Consider the following 16,584-nt stretch of genomic DNA (forward strand, 5'->3'; position numbering starts at 1 on the left):
ACTAAGAGCTGAATGTGAAGCCCTTAACTTAATTGCACATATGCAGCAGTTTAGTGCAGCCGCAGCTACACCGCACAGCATTAACCAATCAGCTAGGTGCTCGGATGATAACTTGACACTCGACCATAGTGCAGGGTGTTGTGTGCGCTGAACATGGGAATCAGTGGGCCTCATTATCCATCCCTGACAATGCCAGCCTGCCCTAGGTGGTGCTTTGAGCCCAATGAGTGTTGCGTACGCAGTGACTCGGGTAGTCCTGGACAGGCCGGGACAACAAATTGAAGAGACCTTGTGGCGAAACGTTGAGAAAGTATAGTGCTGCCATAGTACAGCCTCCCAGACAATCAGTGAGCAACGTGCTGCCTGGTCTCAGAAGCCATTGTCACTGACTTGGCAGTGTGACTAGTTTTGCACATGGCCCGGTATTAAAAAGTTTCTGAAAATTGTGAACAGCCGCATCAGATGACTTACTAGGAGTGTTGTGTGTTGCCAGAGTTCAATTGTTGCCAAATGATAAGTGAATGTTCAATCTTAACTAAATATGATTCATTATATAAATTTCTAGGAAATATTTACTTCGTTAAAACAATTAGAGTTACATTATAAGTTTTTATGTGTCAAGGATAAAACAACTTTTTAAAAGCCTGGTTATATGGGAAGTGAAAGGGTAATTACGATTGCCTTGTCATATGCATTAGTCAGCTACAGTTCATTTTTTTAAAACAGGGTTCAACTCCATGTATGAATGCCAATTTGCTTTTATGTTCCAGTGGCCCTCGCAAATGGAAGGACGAAATCCTCTCGGAGGCGGACAGGGCGTCCTCGGTATGGAACAGATCCTTTGTGTTACACCATACCCCACACCAGCACCGTGTCGACACTTCAGCAAGTCCAAGCCACAGAACAAGAGAAGAATGCAAAGAATGCTGCTGCCAATGGCACGAAGGCTGGCCTTCCCACTGTGGCTCCTGTGACACCCTCCATGTGCTCACCCGCTGTCGTTGCCATTACTGATAATGAGCAAGACCCTGGCTTACGCCGCGTTGCTTCGGTCAAGGATCGCATCTGCGAGCTGGAATCGCAGGTTGGTGTCCCAAAATCGGTGGCAGCTGGAGCGAAACAGGCAGCGAAGCCTGAAATCCTCCGCAGTGGCACCGCCGATTCACTGGCAGTGACATGGTCAAACAAGCCACCATCGGCATTTTTAGGTGGACCTGCAAAAACCGGCACCTCTGATGAGAATGCGGTAAACCTGTACAGCTGTCTAGCGAGCTGTGGTGGAGGTGAGTCGTCACTGGAGCTGCTAAGAGATGTGCAGCCTGTGGCGTCTCAGACCAAACCACTGACCCCAAAGCACATGGCTGTGATAGTGAAGTCGTCGCCCGCACCTTCTACCTGGACTCTGGGAGGTGGAGCTGGTGACTCCGACAAGGAGCTAGAACCGGCGATGATAACAGTGGCACCACCTCCTACAGCTAAGGAAGCTACCTTCTCCTCTGTGTTAAAGAGAAGTGTGGAAGACAGAGTGTCCACTTCGCAAGGTCCTGGGGGCATTGCACTACAAAGGTCAGCAACTGATATAGGCCTGCTGGCATCCTCTAGTCAGGTGGTCTGCCGGCCGGCAGGCCGCCATCACCCTTTGCTGCATTGCGACTCTGACGATGCCGTTGTGTGCTCTGCAAGACCGTTGGCAGAGATTTGCAAGCTACAGGTGGGTTTTGGTGAGGACAGGAGCCAGGGTGCCATGTTGGAGGCACGCAGAGACACCACAGTGGCTGTGATGCCACAATTGCCTCTCGTAGCAGAGCTTCAGGTGGATGGAAAGAAGACCGAACTCCATGAAGAGCGGACGGGACCGCCGGTAGATCGCACTGGGGGGCTCCCAACTCGCTGCAAACTCCGCAAGGCGAAACCGTGCCTCGAGGAGAAGAGCTTCGCCCGCTCACTCTGCCTCGAAGGTGGCACTTTTCCGTCACAAACACGTTCCACACCTTCCACGCCTCCAGAACAGCTGCCTGATGGTCCTTCACCTAGCAGGCAGATACTGCGTTCTCAGAGCCTGCGTTGTGAGCACCGGCCCAGGTCTCTTGCCCTGCCTGCTGCATCAACATGCATGAGCGGGCGAAGTCCGCCCAAAATTCTCGCCTTAGGATCAGGCGAAGCTCAGCCTCTACCCTCATTTTCGGCCAGTCCTGAAATTAAGCACAGCATGAGCACACCATCAGTAATGGAAGCCGTTAACGAAGTCCTCTGTGAGACGCGCCATGTCATCTCCAATGCCATGCACTTTATCCCCTGTGCTAACAGTTCACCGGAAGCCTACTCGCCTCTGCTCTGTTCCGGTCAGGGTCTGGAACATATCGAATCAAACATCACTCCTGCATCAGAACCGAGCGAAGTTCCCCAAGTGGGCATTGTGCGACAGCAGAGAGCTGTGCTAGAAGGGCTGCAACCGCTCCGAGGCACCACAGCGGCAGTGCCGCCAGCAGCCAGAACTGACCGGAAGCCTCCGGTGGGGGACAGCACGGGACGCACGAAAAAAGAGCAAGCGCGAATCATCAAAGAACTCGGAAGCACCATGCTTCCTAGTGTTAGTATTGGTGACTCTCCAGCTCTCTGCAGCGGTAACAATACCACCGATCAGCAGCAGCAGCAGCAGCAGCCGGATGACGATGAATCTGCAGTCGGCGTAGTCAAGCGGCTCACCAAAGAGCTGGAGGCCAAGGCACGGAATGGCAAGACTAAACCTGCTGGAATTGCCGAGAGGCTCGTCATTGTCGAAAGGAACAGCGGTGACAGCAACGAGCCGATAAGTGGCGGCAGCTCGAGTACGCCCAACTCCCCCGTGTGTGAGCGCCATGGTTGCAGCCAGCCCCTACGCGGTCTTCGTGCCTTCTCGGAGGGCCGGCCCACTGGTCCAGACCCACTGCCAGTGCCTGCGGTTCCAGCCCCACCCACGCCAAACAGGTGTACCAGTCTCGATGCTGATAGACTTCGGAAGCTGTCGGCTAGTCGTAGCATAACGGCACTGCTGGCGAGGGCGCCACGATCCGGTGAATCCTCGCCGCCAGCGATGGTCACTGCTACACCCACCGTGGCGCTTATTGCTACCATGCCAGCACCGGCACCTGTTGGCAACGCTACCACTACCTTGCCTGGTGGCCTCCAGAGAAAAGTGCGCAAGCAACAAGGCAAAACTCACCCGCTGAGCAAACTGACCGTGCGGCAAAGGCATGCCAACCCGCTGTACAACACCATGTGATGATCCCCTCCCCACCCCCACCTTTTTACATTGTGGTGTGTGTGTGCGTGTGTGTGCATGCAGACACGCAGGCCTCACCTTTTCCTGTTTTCCAACCCCCTTTTTCCAAATTTTTTTTTCTGTTTCATTCTTGTTCCACAGCCTTACTTCCCAGAAATACTTGTGTTGGTAGGTGTGGTGGACATTGTAAAATTCTCTGGATGTAGACTTGTTTATCCCATTTTTGTTAGCTCCTATGAATGTATGTATGTGCGCTTGTATGTGTGTGATGTTCGCCCCCCCGCCTCCACCGCTGTACAGAAAGAGAAATGAGTGTATGTTATTTTTGTTTGTGCATGTTGGAGTAGACGTTGCTTATGTGTGACCACTTTTCTCTGTCCATGTGAACAGAAACTTTGTGGCATTCAGTCAAGGCCAGTAGTGCCCTGCCACATCTCTTCTGATGCTTCCCTTTTTCCTTCCGTTCAACTCCTCCCAAACAGTCGCTGTCCCCCTTCTCAGCAGCCTGTTTCAATCTTGAACATGCTTATCTAAGGATGTCCAGAGTACATCCACAAATGCGAATTAACGATTTCACGCCGCAAAATTATGCTGCGTGAACGAGCTTTGACGAGGGCCGCTCCCCTTCCCCTGGGAAGTCTGAAACATATAGTAAAATCTCTCTAGAACAACAGCTGCCATCCCCCCTCTGAATTCAGAGACGTGCTTGCCTTACTCATGAGCGTCTTTTGAAGTCTGGAGTGCAACAGCTTATTTGCGTGCTCAGTTCCCATTTTGCAGGAGTGATGCTTGTGCATAATATGTGACAAATGCTTTTGACTGCCGATGAACAAAGGGTTCAGTAGTTTCTTGTCTCAGGCACTTCACCAGGCATACTTGCCAAGCCGATTTGGCTGAGCTCAATGGTTGTGCCGAGGGAAGTCCAGTTGTGCCCTGTGCTTACATAGATGCAAGCTGCGAAAACAAGAAGACCACCCAAATTTCCTGCGAAGTCTGGATATACCGAACTGTCCTTCTTTGTTTGTTTTGTTTTTGCAGATGTCATTGTTTTACATCCTTTGTTGCTAATTATTGGGACTAGCGAATGAACTAAAGTGCCTGAGGCAAAGATATGAGGCACCGCAACGCATCTTACTTACGATTCTGCACAAAGCTGTTCTTATGCATCTCGGGCACTTGCACATTTCGAAACCAAAGCATAGGGCTTCACAATTGTACTGGAGCCTGACTACTCACTTTAGACAGGTGGGTTGCATGAGCATAATATTTACACACAACTTTGACACAACTGTTCACGGGTCCCTTTTGCTTTACTCATGAAAGGGGCTTGCTGGCGAGAAACTTGTCGATATGAGTAGCTGCACATGCAGGTCTTTATTTCCTGTTCATTTTTTTGGGGGGGGGGGGAGGATCAGTTTCATAGGGTCAATTTGTCTTGTGCTATTCTGCAGGGCAGGATTCTGGCAGAGCAGTGATGAATAATTGCAGTGATATGCGCTGATAAACAGTATACTTCAGGAGACGCCCGTCATCTCATTTCTGCAATTGTGGCATTGCTACACTCATGTTATTTACTACATGCTGTGTTCAACACACCCGAGAACCTGCATAGTCATTCTCTAAGCAGTTAGACATTTCAAAATTTTCACCTAATCTACTGGTTCTTACACATTGAAATCTATCATTTTTGTACAATGCTTATATCATGTTATTGCAACTTAGCATAATGGTGCACTTCGTTTTTTTTTTTTTTTTTTTGCTGAATAAGTATTGTACTAACAACAAGAACACATTTTTTTTTAGAAGCATTGATTCTGTGATTCCTAGCCATGGTGGAGAGAGAAACCAATCACAATATTTATGGTAAAAAGCCCCCAGTGGTTTTCACCAGTTCTGTCAGTTCCGAACTGTCCAGTCCCACTTGACCTCACCTCGGAATTTCGGCATGAGCCACTTTCACCCATCAGGGCCAGTTAGTGCTAAATATTTTCACCTACACCGTTTTGACAAGATGGGCTGGGTTGTCAACAAACCGGACACCATGCATCCGCTGCAATGTTCTATCTTCACGCGAGATTTGAGTTCAGATTCCTAATAGCTTATGCATTATTTTTTAAATTTGTAAAACAATGTCTCAGCTGAGGCACACTAGAGTGTGCACAGGAAAAGCATGTCACACATTTTTTGCAGTTCATGAGCATACCTCGTCAACTGGTGCAAGCTACCGTCGGGATGTTGCTGTAAGCCATGCATTGATGCCATGTCAGCTATTGAAAAACAGTGTGAGAACAGAAACGTGCTGCACAATTGCTTGATTGCTTCATCCTGTTGCTGTGTAGCTTTGAGTGAATGCTAGCTGCGCATTGCGTTTGATTTGCAAGGCTGCTGTTGACAAAACACTGCCCATAGAAGCAAAGTCACTACGTGCATTTTGCAATGTCTTCATTTTCTTCCCTGCTGGCCTTTTTTCTTTCATGTTTGCTCTAGTGAGAGAAATGCAGACGCATGTGCTTGGTGCAACTTCAACTCATGCTCTGAGTTTCCATGCCCACCTTTTCTAGTTCTAAGAAAGAAGAGACAGAAATGTGCCATACAATGTTTACAGCTGTTGTAGCTTCACTGCTCTTACACTTGCCGTTGACCCAAAGTTGTCTCTGCCTTGTTGTTCCTTTTGATTTACTTTTTTCTCTTGTCTGTTGTTTTTATTTCCTGTTTCTGTCCCACCCTTGTCGTTCCATCTCCTTTGCTGCATGGCGTGAAAGCTGCAGAGAAAAAGCGCGTCTTGTGCGTCTGGAGAAAGTTGAGAGAGAGAGAGAGGAGTGCCTGAGGGAATGAGGTTGGTGAAGTGTATGACGTACGTGCGCTAGGCCGAAAGAAATTATTTAAGAAAATCAGAAGAGTATTCTTCTGAAATAAAAACGATTTTAGCCATGTTGTAGTCCTGTGTCTTCAGTAACCCCCATACTGTTGTGCTTCTTGCGACAGAGGTGCATTCGAAATATCTCACGAATTTACTTTCACTTCATACGTGTTGACAACCGACTCGGACATGTTATAGTATTATGGCAAAAGCGATAAGATCATGGTTTACATTCATAGTCGGACAGTATAGTTTACCAGTTTAACAGAGAATTCTAATATTAAATCATCAAAGAATATCTTGTAATACTAGAAGCTATACTATGCCGAGTACTATCATTGCACTCTCCCATCATTAGAAATATGTGTATGCAGTTTAACCGTTTAAGTGTCAACCTTTGTGTCCATCTAAAAAGACATTTGCTGGCTGGCGCTGCCTTTTTCACTATGTGTGTCAACTTCAAGTAAGGTCATGTTGAAAAGCAGTGCTCTCATAACGTTAACGAGTGGAACAGCAATATAGCATTTTCCCTTGTTGCATGGCAGCTAACGTGCGTACACGCTTTTCTACTCGTGCGTGAGCATCTTTTTGAGTGATCGCCGAATGCCTCGAGCAGCCAGTCGCATGGCGATATTGCGTGCATTTCCATGCTGTTTTCACGCTCGGAAAAAAACACTTTTATGTAGCACATATTGAGCAACAGAAAGCTGTATTAGGTGTTTTTCTTGAAGCTCTACAATTTTCTCACTGACACTTTTCATCTGAATATTTGAGAAGTTGATTAATTCATACTAATTATCTAACTAGATGGAATGAAAAACATGATCTGGGCATCTCCAAGAGACGGCAAAAAACATTACCTTGGTTTTTTCCAGCTACGTGGCGTTTGCATATTTTAAAACTTTGGCGAAAGTTAGCTGGGGTACCCTGTGTATCCACAACACATATGCAAAGGAAAATGGTCAAATATTCTAAATCCACTGACTGAAAAAGTGAAAACTCCCGACCAGAATAAACATGTCTTTTAAAGCTGCACCAGCCCTAGGTGAACCAATCGACTTTCTGAGAAAGGGAATCAAGGCAATTGTTGGACGTCAATATGGACAACAGTGTTAGGGGCAAGATATTTCCTATGTACTCAGACTGAATTGGGGAGACTGGGAAGTCTACCTATGCAATCTCCCTGGCTTGTCTGGCGATCTCCTTCAACGTGCCAACAAGTGAAATGAAGTAGAAACATATTGTCTAACCGAATGGTATTTGCTATTCAGATTGTATTCGACTACATAATTCACTATTAAATATTGTCGAGTAGCCATATTCATTAGAATTAGTGAGGGCTCTTGTTACGAACGATTGTGCTGCTGGAGATCCGTGGCACTTGCACAGGTGCACCAGTTCGTGAGAGAATTGACGCGCGGATGCTAATAGTTCCTGCAGAACAAGTTCCTTTCAATATAGTCATTCAATATAAATGCCTCGTTTTGGGGCAGCCTGTAAATCTGCTAACTGAATTTTTGATTGAGGCGAAGAAAACATTTTTGACAGTCGCACCATGTCTGTAACCCATTAAAACTGGGTAGCCAATGTGGTACTGCGCTTCTTCAACAAACATAGCAGGTCTACAAATACCTCTACGTGTATGTGAGGGCTGCCGTTCCTTCAATTGCTTCATTACTGCCCATATGATAGTGCAACGGATAACTGAAGGCAGCCGTTTATAATGCAGACGCTGCTTAGTTGAGCGGAGTTAGAGTTGAGAACGGCTTTACATTTGGGTATGAAGATGATGATGATGATGAAGATGAAAGCGTAGGATGTTTTTTCTCAAAAGTCGGGCTCAAGAATAACTTCTTTCATGTACACCCCTAGAAAAAAGCTGAAGGACGCAACTACCTTTTGTTTTCTTGTTCTTTTCTTTTAATTAAACAAATTCTGGCGTTTTACGTCTGGCGATACGATTATAAGAGGCACCCTGTTCAGTTTTCACCGCTTGGCGTTCTTTAACGAATTCCACGACCTGGTTTGAACCCGTGAGCTGGAGTTAGCAGCACAACGCCATATCCACTACGTTGCCACTAATTAAGCGGTTACTGGACAAAAAAAAAAAAAAAAATAGCATATATAATGGCTACCTAAAGCTGTGTTCTGCGCCCGAGGTCCGACCGCAATAGAAGAACCCGTACCAATTACTCCGCGCTCTGTTACGCGAGGAAGACGGAAACGTAGATGGAATGTTGCACTGCAGTTTTCTTTTTCTTTTTATATAAAAATACTTTCTGGAAATCCAAGTACGCGGCGCCTGATAGGGCAGATATGTTTTATTTGTTTGAAACAGCAAGCAGGAAGTTTACATGTGTTTTTCCGTTTGCGTTTCGCAAGACCTATTAAAGTTATTACTCACTTACTGATGGAAAACTATACGCGCAAAAATACACAGGAGAGATACATACTGTTTGAAGAACAAGAAAAATATTTGTTCTTCAAAGGGAACCGTAGAGTAACATGGTAGAATGAAAGCCGACACTGGTTGCCGCAATGCAAGCGCAATCACCGAGCGGCATAAATAAATAAAGATATTTAAAGAGAAAGAAAGAAGCATCTATTCCGAAGGCATAGAGTTCCTCACTATTACCAAGAGGGAAATCTGGCGCTGCTGCGCTGTGGTATGCATGGGAATGCCGCTATATTGTGACTTCGGATTGACATCGTTCTCGGAGAGACAGGACACCTTGAAGACGCGCCTGGCAAGTACCGTTCAGTCTGTCATTAAGATTTTACTTTGAGAGCGCGTTATTTATGTAGCCATATTAACGTTTTAGACGAAGCCTCTTACAACACCAGCCAACACGAGCCTCGCAGACACATTCCCATGACGGCACGGTGCCTCCTTAACTCCCATAGACGGTGGCGCCAGATTTCCCTCTAGGTATTATAGTGAGAAACTCTCTATGTCCGAAGGCATCAACAGATGTCGTATACAATTATAAACACTGTTTGAGCGCGAAATAGTACGAATGACCCTTCCGAGAAGTATCACCAGCATCTTCCGACGGCCCGACCTTTATGCGGCCCACTTAAATCCACTTCGATCGCAGCGCTGCCACTTCTCAACATCGCGCGCCTCGTTGCAAAGCATGCGCCGCCCCAGCCACTCGCCCCATTCAACGTTATTTCATAGATAAAATTTCTTTCTCTATGGTTATTCTAGTACACTCTAGCGGCGCGGCAGCTTCATATAGTAACACATGTTCGCTCGTGTTCGTCGATTTATTACTGCACTGAAAAGCTATACTGCCTTCGTAATTCGAGTTCATGGTTTTCCCTGTGAGTGACAGCTTCGCGAGCGCAGTACAAATTCTAAGGGCGACGTCTACACTTCGATTTCAGCGGCTTTGTAGAGTGAAGGTACTCGGACATTGGTTGTGTGTGGACGAGTTCGCCTGATAAGGCAGTTCATAATCGATTTTGTGAGACGGAGACAAAGGCAGAATAGCAAATGAAAGAAGCAAAAAAAGAAAAGTAAATAAAAGCTACCAGATAGCATCATAAAAAAGTTTTAAAATTATTGTTCATCGCGCCATCTGCAAGTGGGGAGCTCCTTTACATCCTATCTAAGCTATGCATTTTCTTGGAGAAAAATACAGTCGTGACAGGAGCGGTCGCAAAGCTGGCGCGAAGTTCTGCTTGCATGCGGCAGCGAGCGCTCGACAGCGAAGGGCACGGAGCCGCAGCGCGCTGCATGCCCGCTGCTGGGTGACGTGGGCAAATCGTCGTCTTGAGAGGCGCGGCTTCGCGCTCGCTGCAGCCTCCCAGTTTCGGTTTCGCGCGCTCCGATAGCCGAAATGCGTCGTGCCGCTGTACCGCGGATTATCGTGCTTATTGTGTATCCAAAGGTTGATGCATGTTGCTCGCTTCAATGTCTCAGCGCTGCGCCTGCGAAAACTAAATGTTTAAAAGCTAACGATTTTTCGTTAATTGGCGACTAATTACGACCTGTCACCCCGTGGTCGCCACCACTGACGGCATGTCTCCCAAGGAAACGTCCTTTTATATCGAAACGGCTAATTTTCAGTATTAGTTCGCCTTCGTAGGAACACCCAGTGCAGTACTACTGCACATGCCGTATCATGGCCAGTCTAGAGCGTGCATCTGGCGCCTGCGCCGGCGCGCCCTCCTGATCGGCCATGCTGACGCTGACGTGACCGGGCTCATCAGAATTGAGCAAGCATAGCGTTCAAGCGAGGCACTAAAACGGCGCACGTCTGTTGCTGTTCAGAAAATCGTATCGTTTCCCTCGTAGCCCGAGCGGATGGCGTCGGCAGATCTTGCAAGATGCTGAAACGGGCGTAACGCCATCTGGCCAGCACCCGGTACCCTGACGATCGCCGACGATCGTGTCTGCAATGTATCACGATGTTGTATGCCGCAAAAACAACTGAAATTCCAAACCAAACGCCGCGCATCCTCCCTTTCGAGGAAGCTGGCTCCGGATGAAGCCAGAGAGAGAGAGAGAGATAGAAGACTTTTATTTTTACTCCAGCGTCCGACGCTCACCAAGCCAGAGAGTCGATGTAACACGAACAAATGCCTCTTCGCAGTGCTTGTTTCGTCAGTCACCATGGCTAATCCAATGCGGGAAGTGCGACGCCATGGCGCAAGAAAGAAGTAAGGGAAACATGAGCCATTCCACTCTGTGAAGGTGGTTGATCAGCGAAGCTCTTTAGCACACGACAGGGAGGTGACACAGAGTAACGAACTCATTTATTTTCTTGATGGGTGGTCATCGTGACGAAAGGTACGCACACTCGTTTACTTTCTTGGTGGGTGGTCATTATTTCACTCGCTACTGCAAATTAAAATCGACGCCCGTACGCCGCTGGGTGGTCGGTTGGGCCAGATCGGTGTGGCATCGCAAGGGATATGTCTGTCTGCAACAAGGAACGCGTAAACTGCTCCCTTTTCAGTGCCGACACAAACATATTGAAATCACCGACAACGACAACAGGGTAGGCTCATCGCAGCTACCATTGCTCACGGAGGTATGAGCCATTGCTCACGGGTTATGAACCATTGATGATGACAGTTTTCGACATGCTGTTCTGCATGTTGTATGCGTGAGTAGAGAGAAGTTATACACTGTTCGCTTCACTTTGCTGAGTGCTTGTGTCCTCTGCCTTACGCGGCTATGAGCCATTGAATATTTTTTGCTTGCTTACGGGAGCATGAATGCTTACGGGGATATGAGCCATTGATGATGATGATAGTTTTTGCAACCCTAGCTATATACAGCTTCGCAGTAAAAAGGAAGCTGGGCTCGACGTTATGGTACGTGCACCGGCTCTAGTACGGGAGAAAGCAGGGAAAGAACACTAGGCTGCCTTGATGTCCTCCTCCTCCGCAACTGCGGAGGAGGAGGACATCAAGGCACCCTAAGGAACACCGCTTGGGAACGCTACTATAGGCACAGAATGTCTTCATATAAAGTGACGCTTGTCTCCTGGCGGCTTGGTAACAGCAAAGTTCATTTCTTCGATCACTTTCAATAATGAAAGGGTTTGAAAAATTATTTCGGTAAAACGTTCTTCATACGATCTTTCGCACTCTCTAGTGCATAACCAAAATATGCAATGGGGCCTGGTAAGGGGCCTTTAACATAGCGCTTTGTTGGTCCTATTAGAAGACTATAAAGAGAAAGGTTATTGATTTGTATTAGTAAACGCTAAAGAAAAAAAAAAGACTCGCCGCGAGAAGAGGCTTGGTAAGCCGAAAAAAAAAAAAAACGGTCCTCGTTCTACTAAGTGAACCCGTATTTCGCGTGCGTTCTCTCATTTCGGCCGTCGTTATTTATCTAATTATTATCTTACTGTGCATCTATTGTTCTTTCCAAGCACAGATACAGAACTTATTACGTGACTCTCCGAGCGCCGAGTGATGTCGGGCGCTGAAGCCATCTGCTCCGAACCGCGCTATATATGTTGTAATGGTTGGGGTCCGGCTTGAAATAGATGGTAGCTGGCCGATGCCTTTGTCCAACTTATCCACGCTGAGGACATTGTTGAAGGGAGAGACTTGAGCGTCCAAAGTCATCGTAGCCGACCCGCCTTTGAGGGGGAAGGTTTCCGCACAGGTTGCAGTGGCCACGCCGAGGTGAGTGGGTTTTCGTAGACACGGTGCTTGACCCGAGCAGGCGCCTCTTTAACCCAGAGTTGACCCTGCAGTCAGTGGCCGCCGCGTCTGTCCATTGGCTGGCGACTTCTAAGCTGCGTAAGACGGCACCGCAAAATAGCTGCCAGGAGCTCCCCTCCTCGAAACAGATCTTGACGGAGACAATACTTTCTCCGCCGACTGCGTCTAGCCATCTCGGCGCCCTTCCGTTGGGGACGCGGTGCATTGTCCTCCTTACAAAACGAGTCGCCGCCGCAGCCATGGTGGCGCCGATGGGCTGGGGACTGAAGTATTGCCGTCCTTTCAAAGCGAGTAGTCGCAGCAGACCTGGTGGCGCCTTTCCGTCGGTCGCTCCCCCGAAGATTGCCAGCCCCCGCCGGTCAAACGTAACACTGCGAATTGGCACCGCGCCAGCTGTGCCGATGACGTTATATGGCCCATGAAGCGGAAAATCCGGCGAGCGTCCGGCGTTAAGATCCGATGGCAAGAAAACCCACGTGACCAAGTGATGACGTCACGTTCGCGGCGCTGGAACTGCTGCGGCTCGCACTGTCAAATCCCAAGGTAAACAGCCACGGCGTCCGACGCCGTGGCACACACCCAAAAAAGTGACTTGGCCCACCCCCGAAATTTGAGCGGCTCACACCCCGAAAAATTGACTGCCCAATACGAAAATTGAGTTGACCCACGTTCAAAACCGACCTGGCCCACTCCCAAGATTGACTTGGCCCACTCCTAAAATTTGGGTGGCCCACCCTCAAAATTGACCTTGCACAATTCGAGCACATGACCAAGTGAATAATATCGCACGGAAGAGCCGGAATTCTTTCGCATTTAATGCATGTGAGGAGACTTAAGTGTCTGTGTAGCTTTTAAAGCGAAGCTTTCTATGTCTCACTGGTTCGTCCGTGAGTGCCGAAAATGCACTGCTGGAAAGCCAACTATACACATCTGCGTTGAACACTACAGTTTATACCCGCAGTTGTACCGATAAGAACAATGGGAACAATGTCATCCTCTCGACCAATGGGAAAACGCCACGCTACCCAGACGAACTGCATATATCTGCATTGCATTACGCACGTCACGCAATGCATTCCCGGCAGTCACCATGGGTAGGCCGCGGGTGCAGCGCACGGCAGGAGAGGCTTCCGTAGGCGAACGTAAGCGCGAGCGCGATCGTGCCCGGAAGGCCGATCCCGTGTATCGGCGACGGCATGTAGAATCCACGCGTATCCGTCGACAATCCGATCCGAGTGGGCGAGTCAACGAGACGGAAGCCAGACGTCGTCGCCGCGCTGATCCCGAGGTTCGCAACCGGGAGAACGCGGCCAAACGCCAGCGACTCGAAGCGGAACCACCTGAAGAGACGCAACCCTTCAGGTGGTTCAGTGATAAACACTTAGCAGCACATTCAGTCACACATACACATATATACGTATATACACTGCAGAGATAGTTACAAAGTTTCATTAAGGTTCGTACGTGGCCTGCAAGAACGTCAGCAGCGCTTTAGCGGCGCGTAACGCACAGGTGGTGCTTTGCCATGGGCAGACAATGTGCCGCAGTTCCAAGCTCGAGACCCGTTGAACGAGTAGTGTCGCCTTCAAAGGCTCTCTCTGACTCATAGCAGCAGCAGTCACACAGAACGTGTTGCAGACAATCAGGGGCGTTGCATTCAAAGCACATTGGGGAGTCCGACAGTTGCGCGTAAGCGACGTTCAGTCTGATGCGGTGTAGGCCTGATTGGTCTTGTGTATTGAAGCCTCGCGACCCGCCGTGGTTGCTCAGTGGCTATGGTGTTGGGCTGCTGAGCACGAGGTCGCGGGATCAAATCCCGGCCATGGCGGCCGCATTTCGAAGGGGGCGAAATGCGAAAACACCCGTGTACTTAGATTTAGGTGCACGTTAAAGATCCCCAGGTGGTCGAAATTTCCGGAGTCCTCCACTACGGCGTGCCTCATAATCAGAAAGTGGTTTTGGCATGTTAAACCCCATAATTTAATTTTTTTGAAGCCTCGCGGCATGTAAAAGTCACACGGTGGATCTATTTTGCATAGGGGTCCGTACTGGTACCATGTATCTGTTCAGAGAGATCGCTCGAGACGCCAAGCGTCTACTGATACCAGTGTTACCGCGCCCTTTCTCGAAAAAGGTATCTGGACGAGGCAGCACGGTCAGCCTGGACGTTGCCTTGTATACCGCAATGGGCTGGTAACAACTGCTGCACAACGCCGTGATGAAGTTCGCAGACTTTACTGCATAGGCGCCTAATGTCTATTACGAGTTGTTCCTGCATACGTGACGACTTCTAGGGCTGCAGGGCCGCTCTTGAGTCTCGGCTGTCTGGTGTATGATGTAATTAAAAGGTGCCCGCAGTGCAGCTTGTTCAGTGTCTGTTGCTGAAGTGTGGTGACTGAGAGTGGCAGAGATGGTAAAACTCGCACGCGGATCATCCACACAGCAATGACAGATGATGTAGGCGTAACGGAGCCATCAGGGTAAATATGACGGTGAGCCCTGTAGGCTGGTGTTGACATGCTCTAGAGCAAAATATGTCAGCGCTGCGCCGAGTGTATTTCTCTTGCCCTGGAATCCAGGCTCGAAAGTAAGAATTGACCACGAAGGAATTTTCCACGTGGCTCCGTCGGCATATATGGGCTTTGATAACGCAGCGCGAGCAAGCTCCGCACCACCGGACCGCTGTCTGAAGCAAGCGGATGACCCGGCACTCTGGTAACAAAGCCCATGTGGACTCGGAGAAACTCCTGCCGCGGAAGCACTGGAGGCGATAGGCGTCTGCTTTCTGCAAGGGTTCCTAAACTTGATGTGTTTTTCGGTAGGCCGAGGTATACCCTCAGGGCTTTTGCTTGCGCACCAATGAGTGCTTTTATACTGGTTTAGGAAATGCTCTGTAGCACAGGAAGGCTGTATCGTAGGAGACCTCCACAGACTCGATTGGAGAAGTGCATTCCCACATCGGATTAAGAAATTTAAAGAAGCCGTTTACTACTATGCGCTAGTTCATTAAGGTGTCCGTGTGCTTCATAAGTATACCTATGAGGGCGACATGTACAGATCTCATGTTGTTCGTGATCAGGTAGGCTTTAGAATAGGGGCTACTCACTGTAAAACTTAAATTTACAGGCATGACATAGATGAGGTAATTATAAATTTAGGCTGTACGATGCAGTAATTATGAACGAAATAGCACCGACGAAACCGTCGTTGTAGAACCCACACCTAATGTACGCTTAGCAAACAGTGTCTCGCCACTGCGTATGCGCTGAACGCAAATCCGTTCTTGGGCCGGGGTTCACGCACGCAAGTTTAGCGCGGGTGCTCCTAAGCTTTGTGTCAACGAATATGGCGGCACTTATCGACGCGACGGCTCTTGCCTATAGCCCCAAGTGTTACTGCATTTCGGCGCATCACGTAACGTTCATGCGAAAATGCTTACGCAGGCTATCGCTTTCTATCATCTCATGGAAATGACGAATATGGAACGCTAAATCACTGCTTGTTTCGAGATCGCTTGTCGATGCGATGGTCGCAGGCCTAACGTGGCAAGGTTTCGACTGCCTTGGCTGGTGATGGGCGATGGCAGATGCTTTGCGTCGATATCGCTTCCAACTGCCTCATGGGCAATTATTTGATTCCAGCTAGTTTTAAAACAGTAACAAGTGTACGTCGTCTAATTACTCGTAATTTTGTTTCTCTAGCAGTACTTCAACAATTTTCACCCGCCATGGTTGCTTAGTGGTGTTGCGTTTCGCCTGCGACACGCGGTTTTGCCGGCGCGACTGCGGCGGGGCGGCAGACATTTTGGCCCGTGCGGCGTCGCCGCAACGCTCCCCGCCAGGCGTTTCCAGGCATGTTCCGATGCCACGTGTCTTCATGTGCGTGTGTGAGTGTATGTGCCATTGTGCCTGAACCAGGCGATGCGACAGCAGGGGTCATCCTCCCCTTCCAGTCATTGTGCCTGAACCAGGCGATGCGAAAGCAAGGGATCACCCTCTCATTCCAGTCATTTTGCCCGAACCAGGCGATGCGACAGCAGGGATCACGCTCTCATTCCAGTCATTGTGCCCGACCGGCAGCGCTACGACAGTGTGCGTCACCATTAGCCCATTGTACATTCACGTGCTCGTCTATTGAGGGGTTCCTTCTTGCCCTCAACTGCGAGAGTATAAAAACAGCTGCCCCCGGACGCCAAAAGGAGGGCTCCGATTTCTTCTGTTGAGTAAAGTGCTCTCCCGTCTCTCTACTTCGGTCAACCTGACCGCCAACTCTT

The 16,584-nt window shown here is 48.8% G+C and overlaps 1 protein-coding gene across 3 annotated transcripts in view; it reads left to right on the forward strand.

Moving 5' to 3' along the window:
* ssh (Protein phosphatase Slingshot) overlaps window positions 1–6,193 on the forward strand; it is a 380,590-nt gene extending 374,397 nt beyond the window's left edge. For all 3 annotated transcript variants that reach the window (XM_075686428.1, XM_075686427.1, XM_075686429.1), the window contains exon 14: window positions 771–6,193. In XM_075686428.1, coding sequence (XP_075542543.1) covers window positions 771–3,262 — 2,492 coding nt within the window. In that variant the 3' untranslated portion in view covers window positions 3,263–6,193. The remainder of the gene's footprint in view (window positions 1–770) is intronic.
* The last annotated feature ends 10,391 nt before the right edge of the window (window positions 6,194–16,584 follow it).

This window comes from Dermacentor variabilis, chromosome 3, assembly GCF_050947875.1.
Source record: "Dermacentor variabilis isolate Ectoservices chromosome 3, ASM5094787v1, whole genome shotgun sequence".
In the NCBI taxonomy this organism is placed as follows: domain Eukaryota; kingdom Metazoa; phylum Arthropoda; class Arachnida; order Ixodida; family Ixodidae; genus Dermacentor; species Dermacentor variabilis.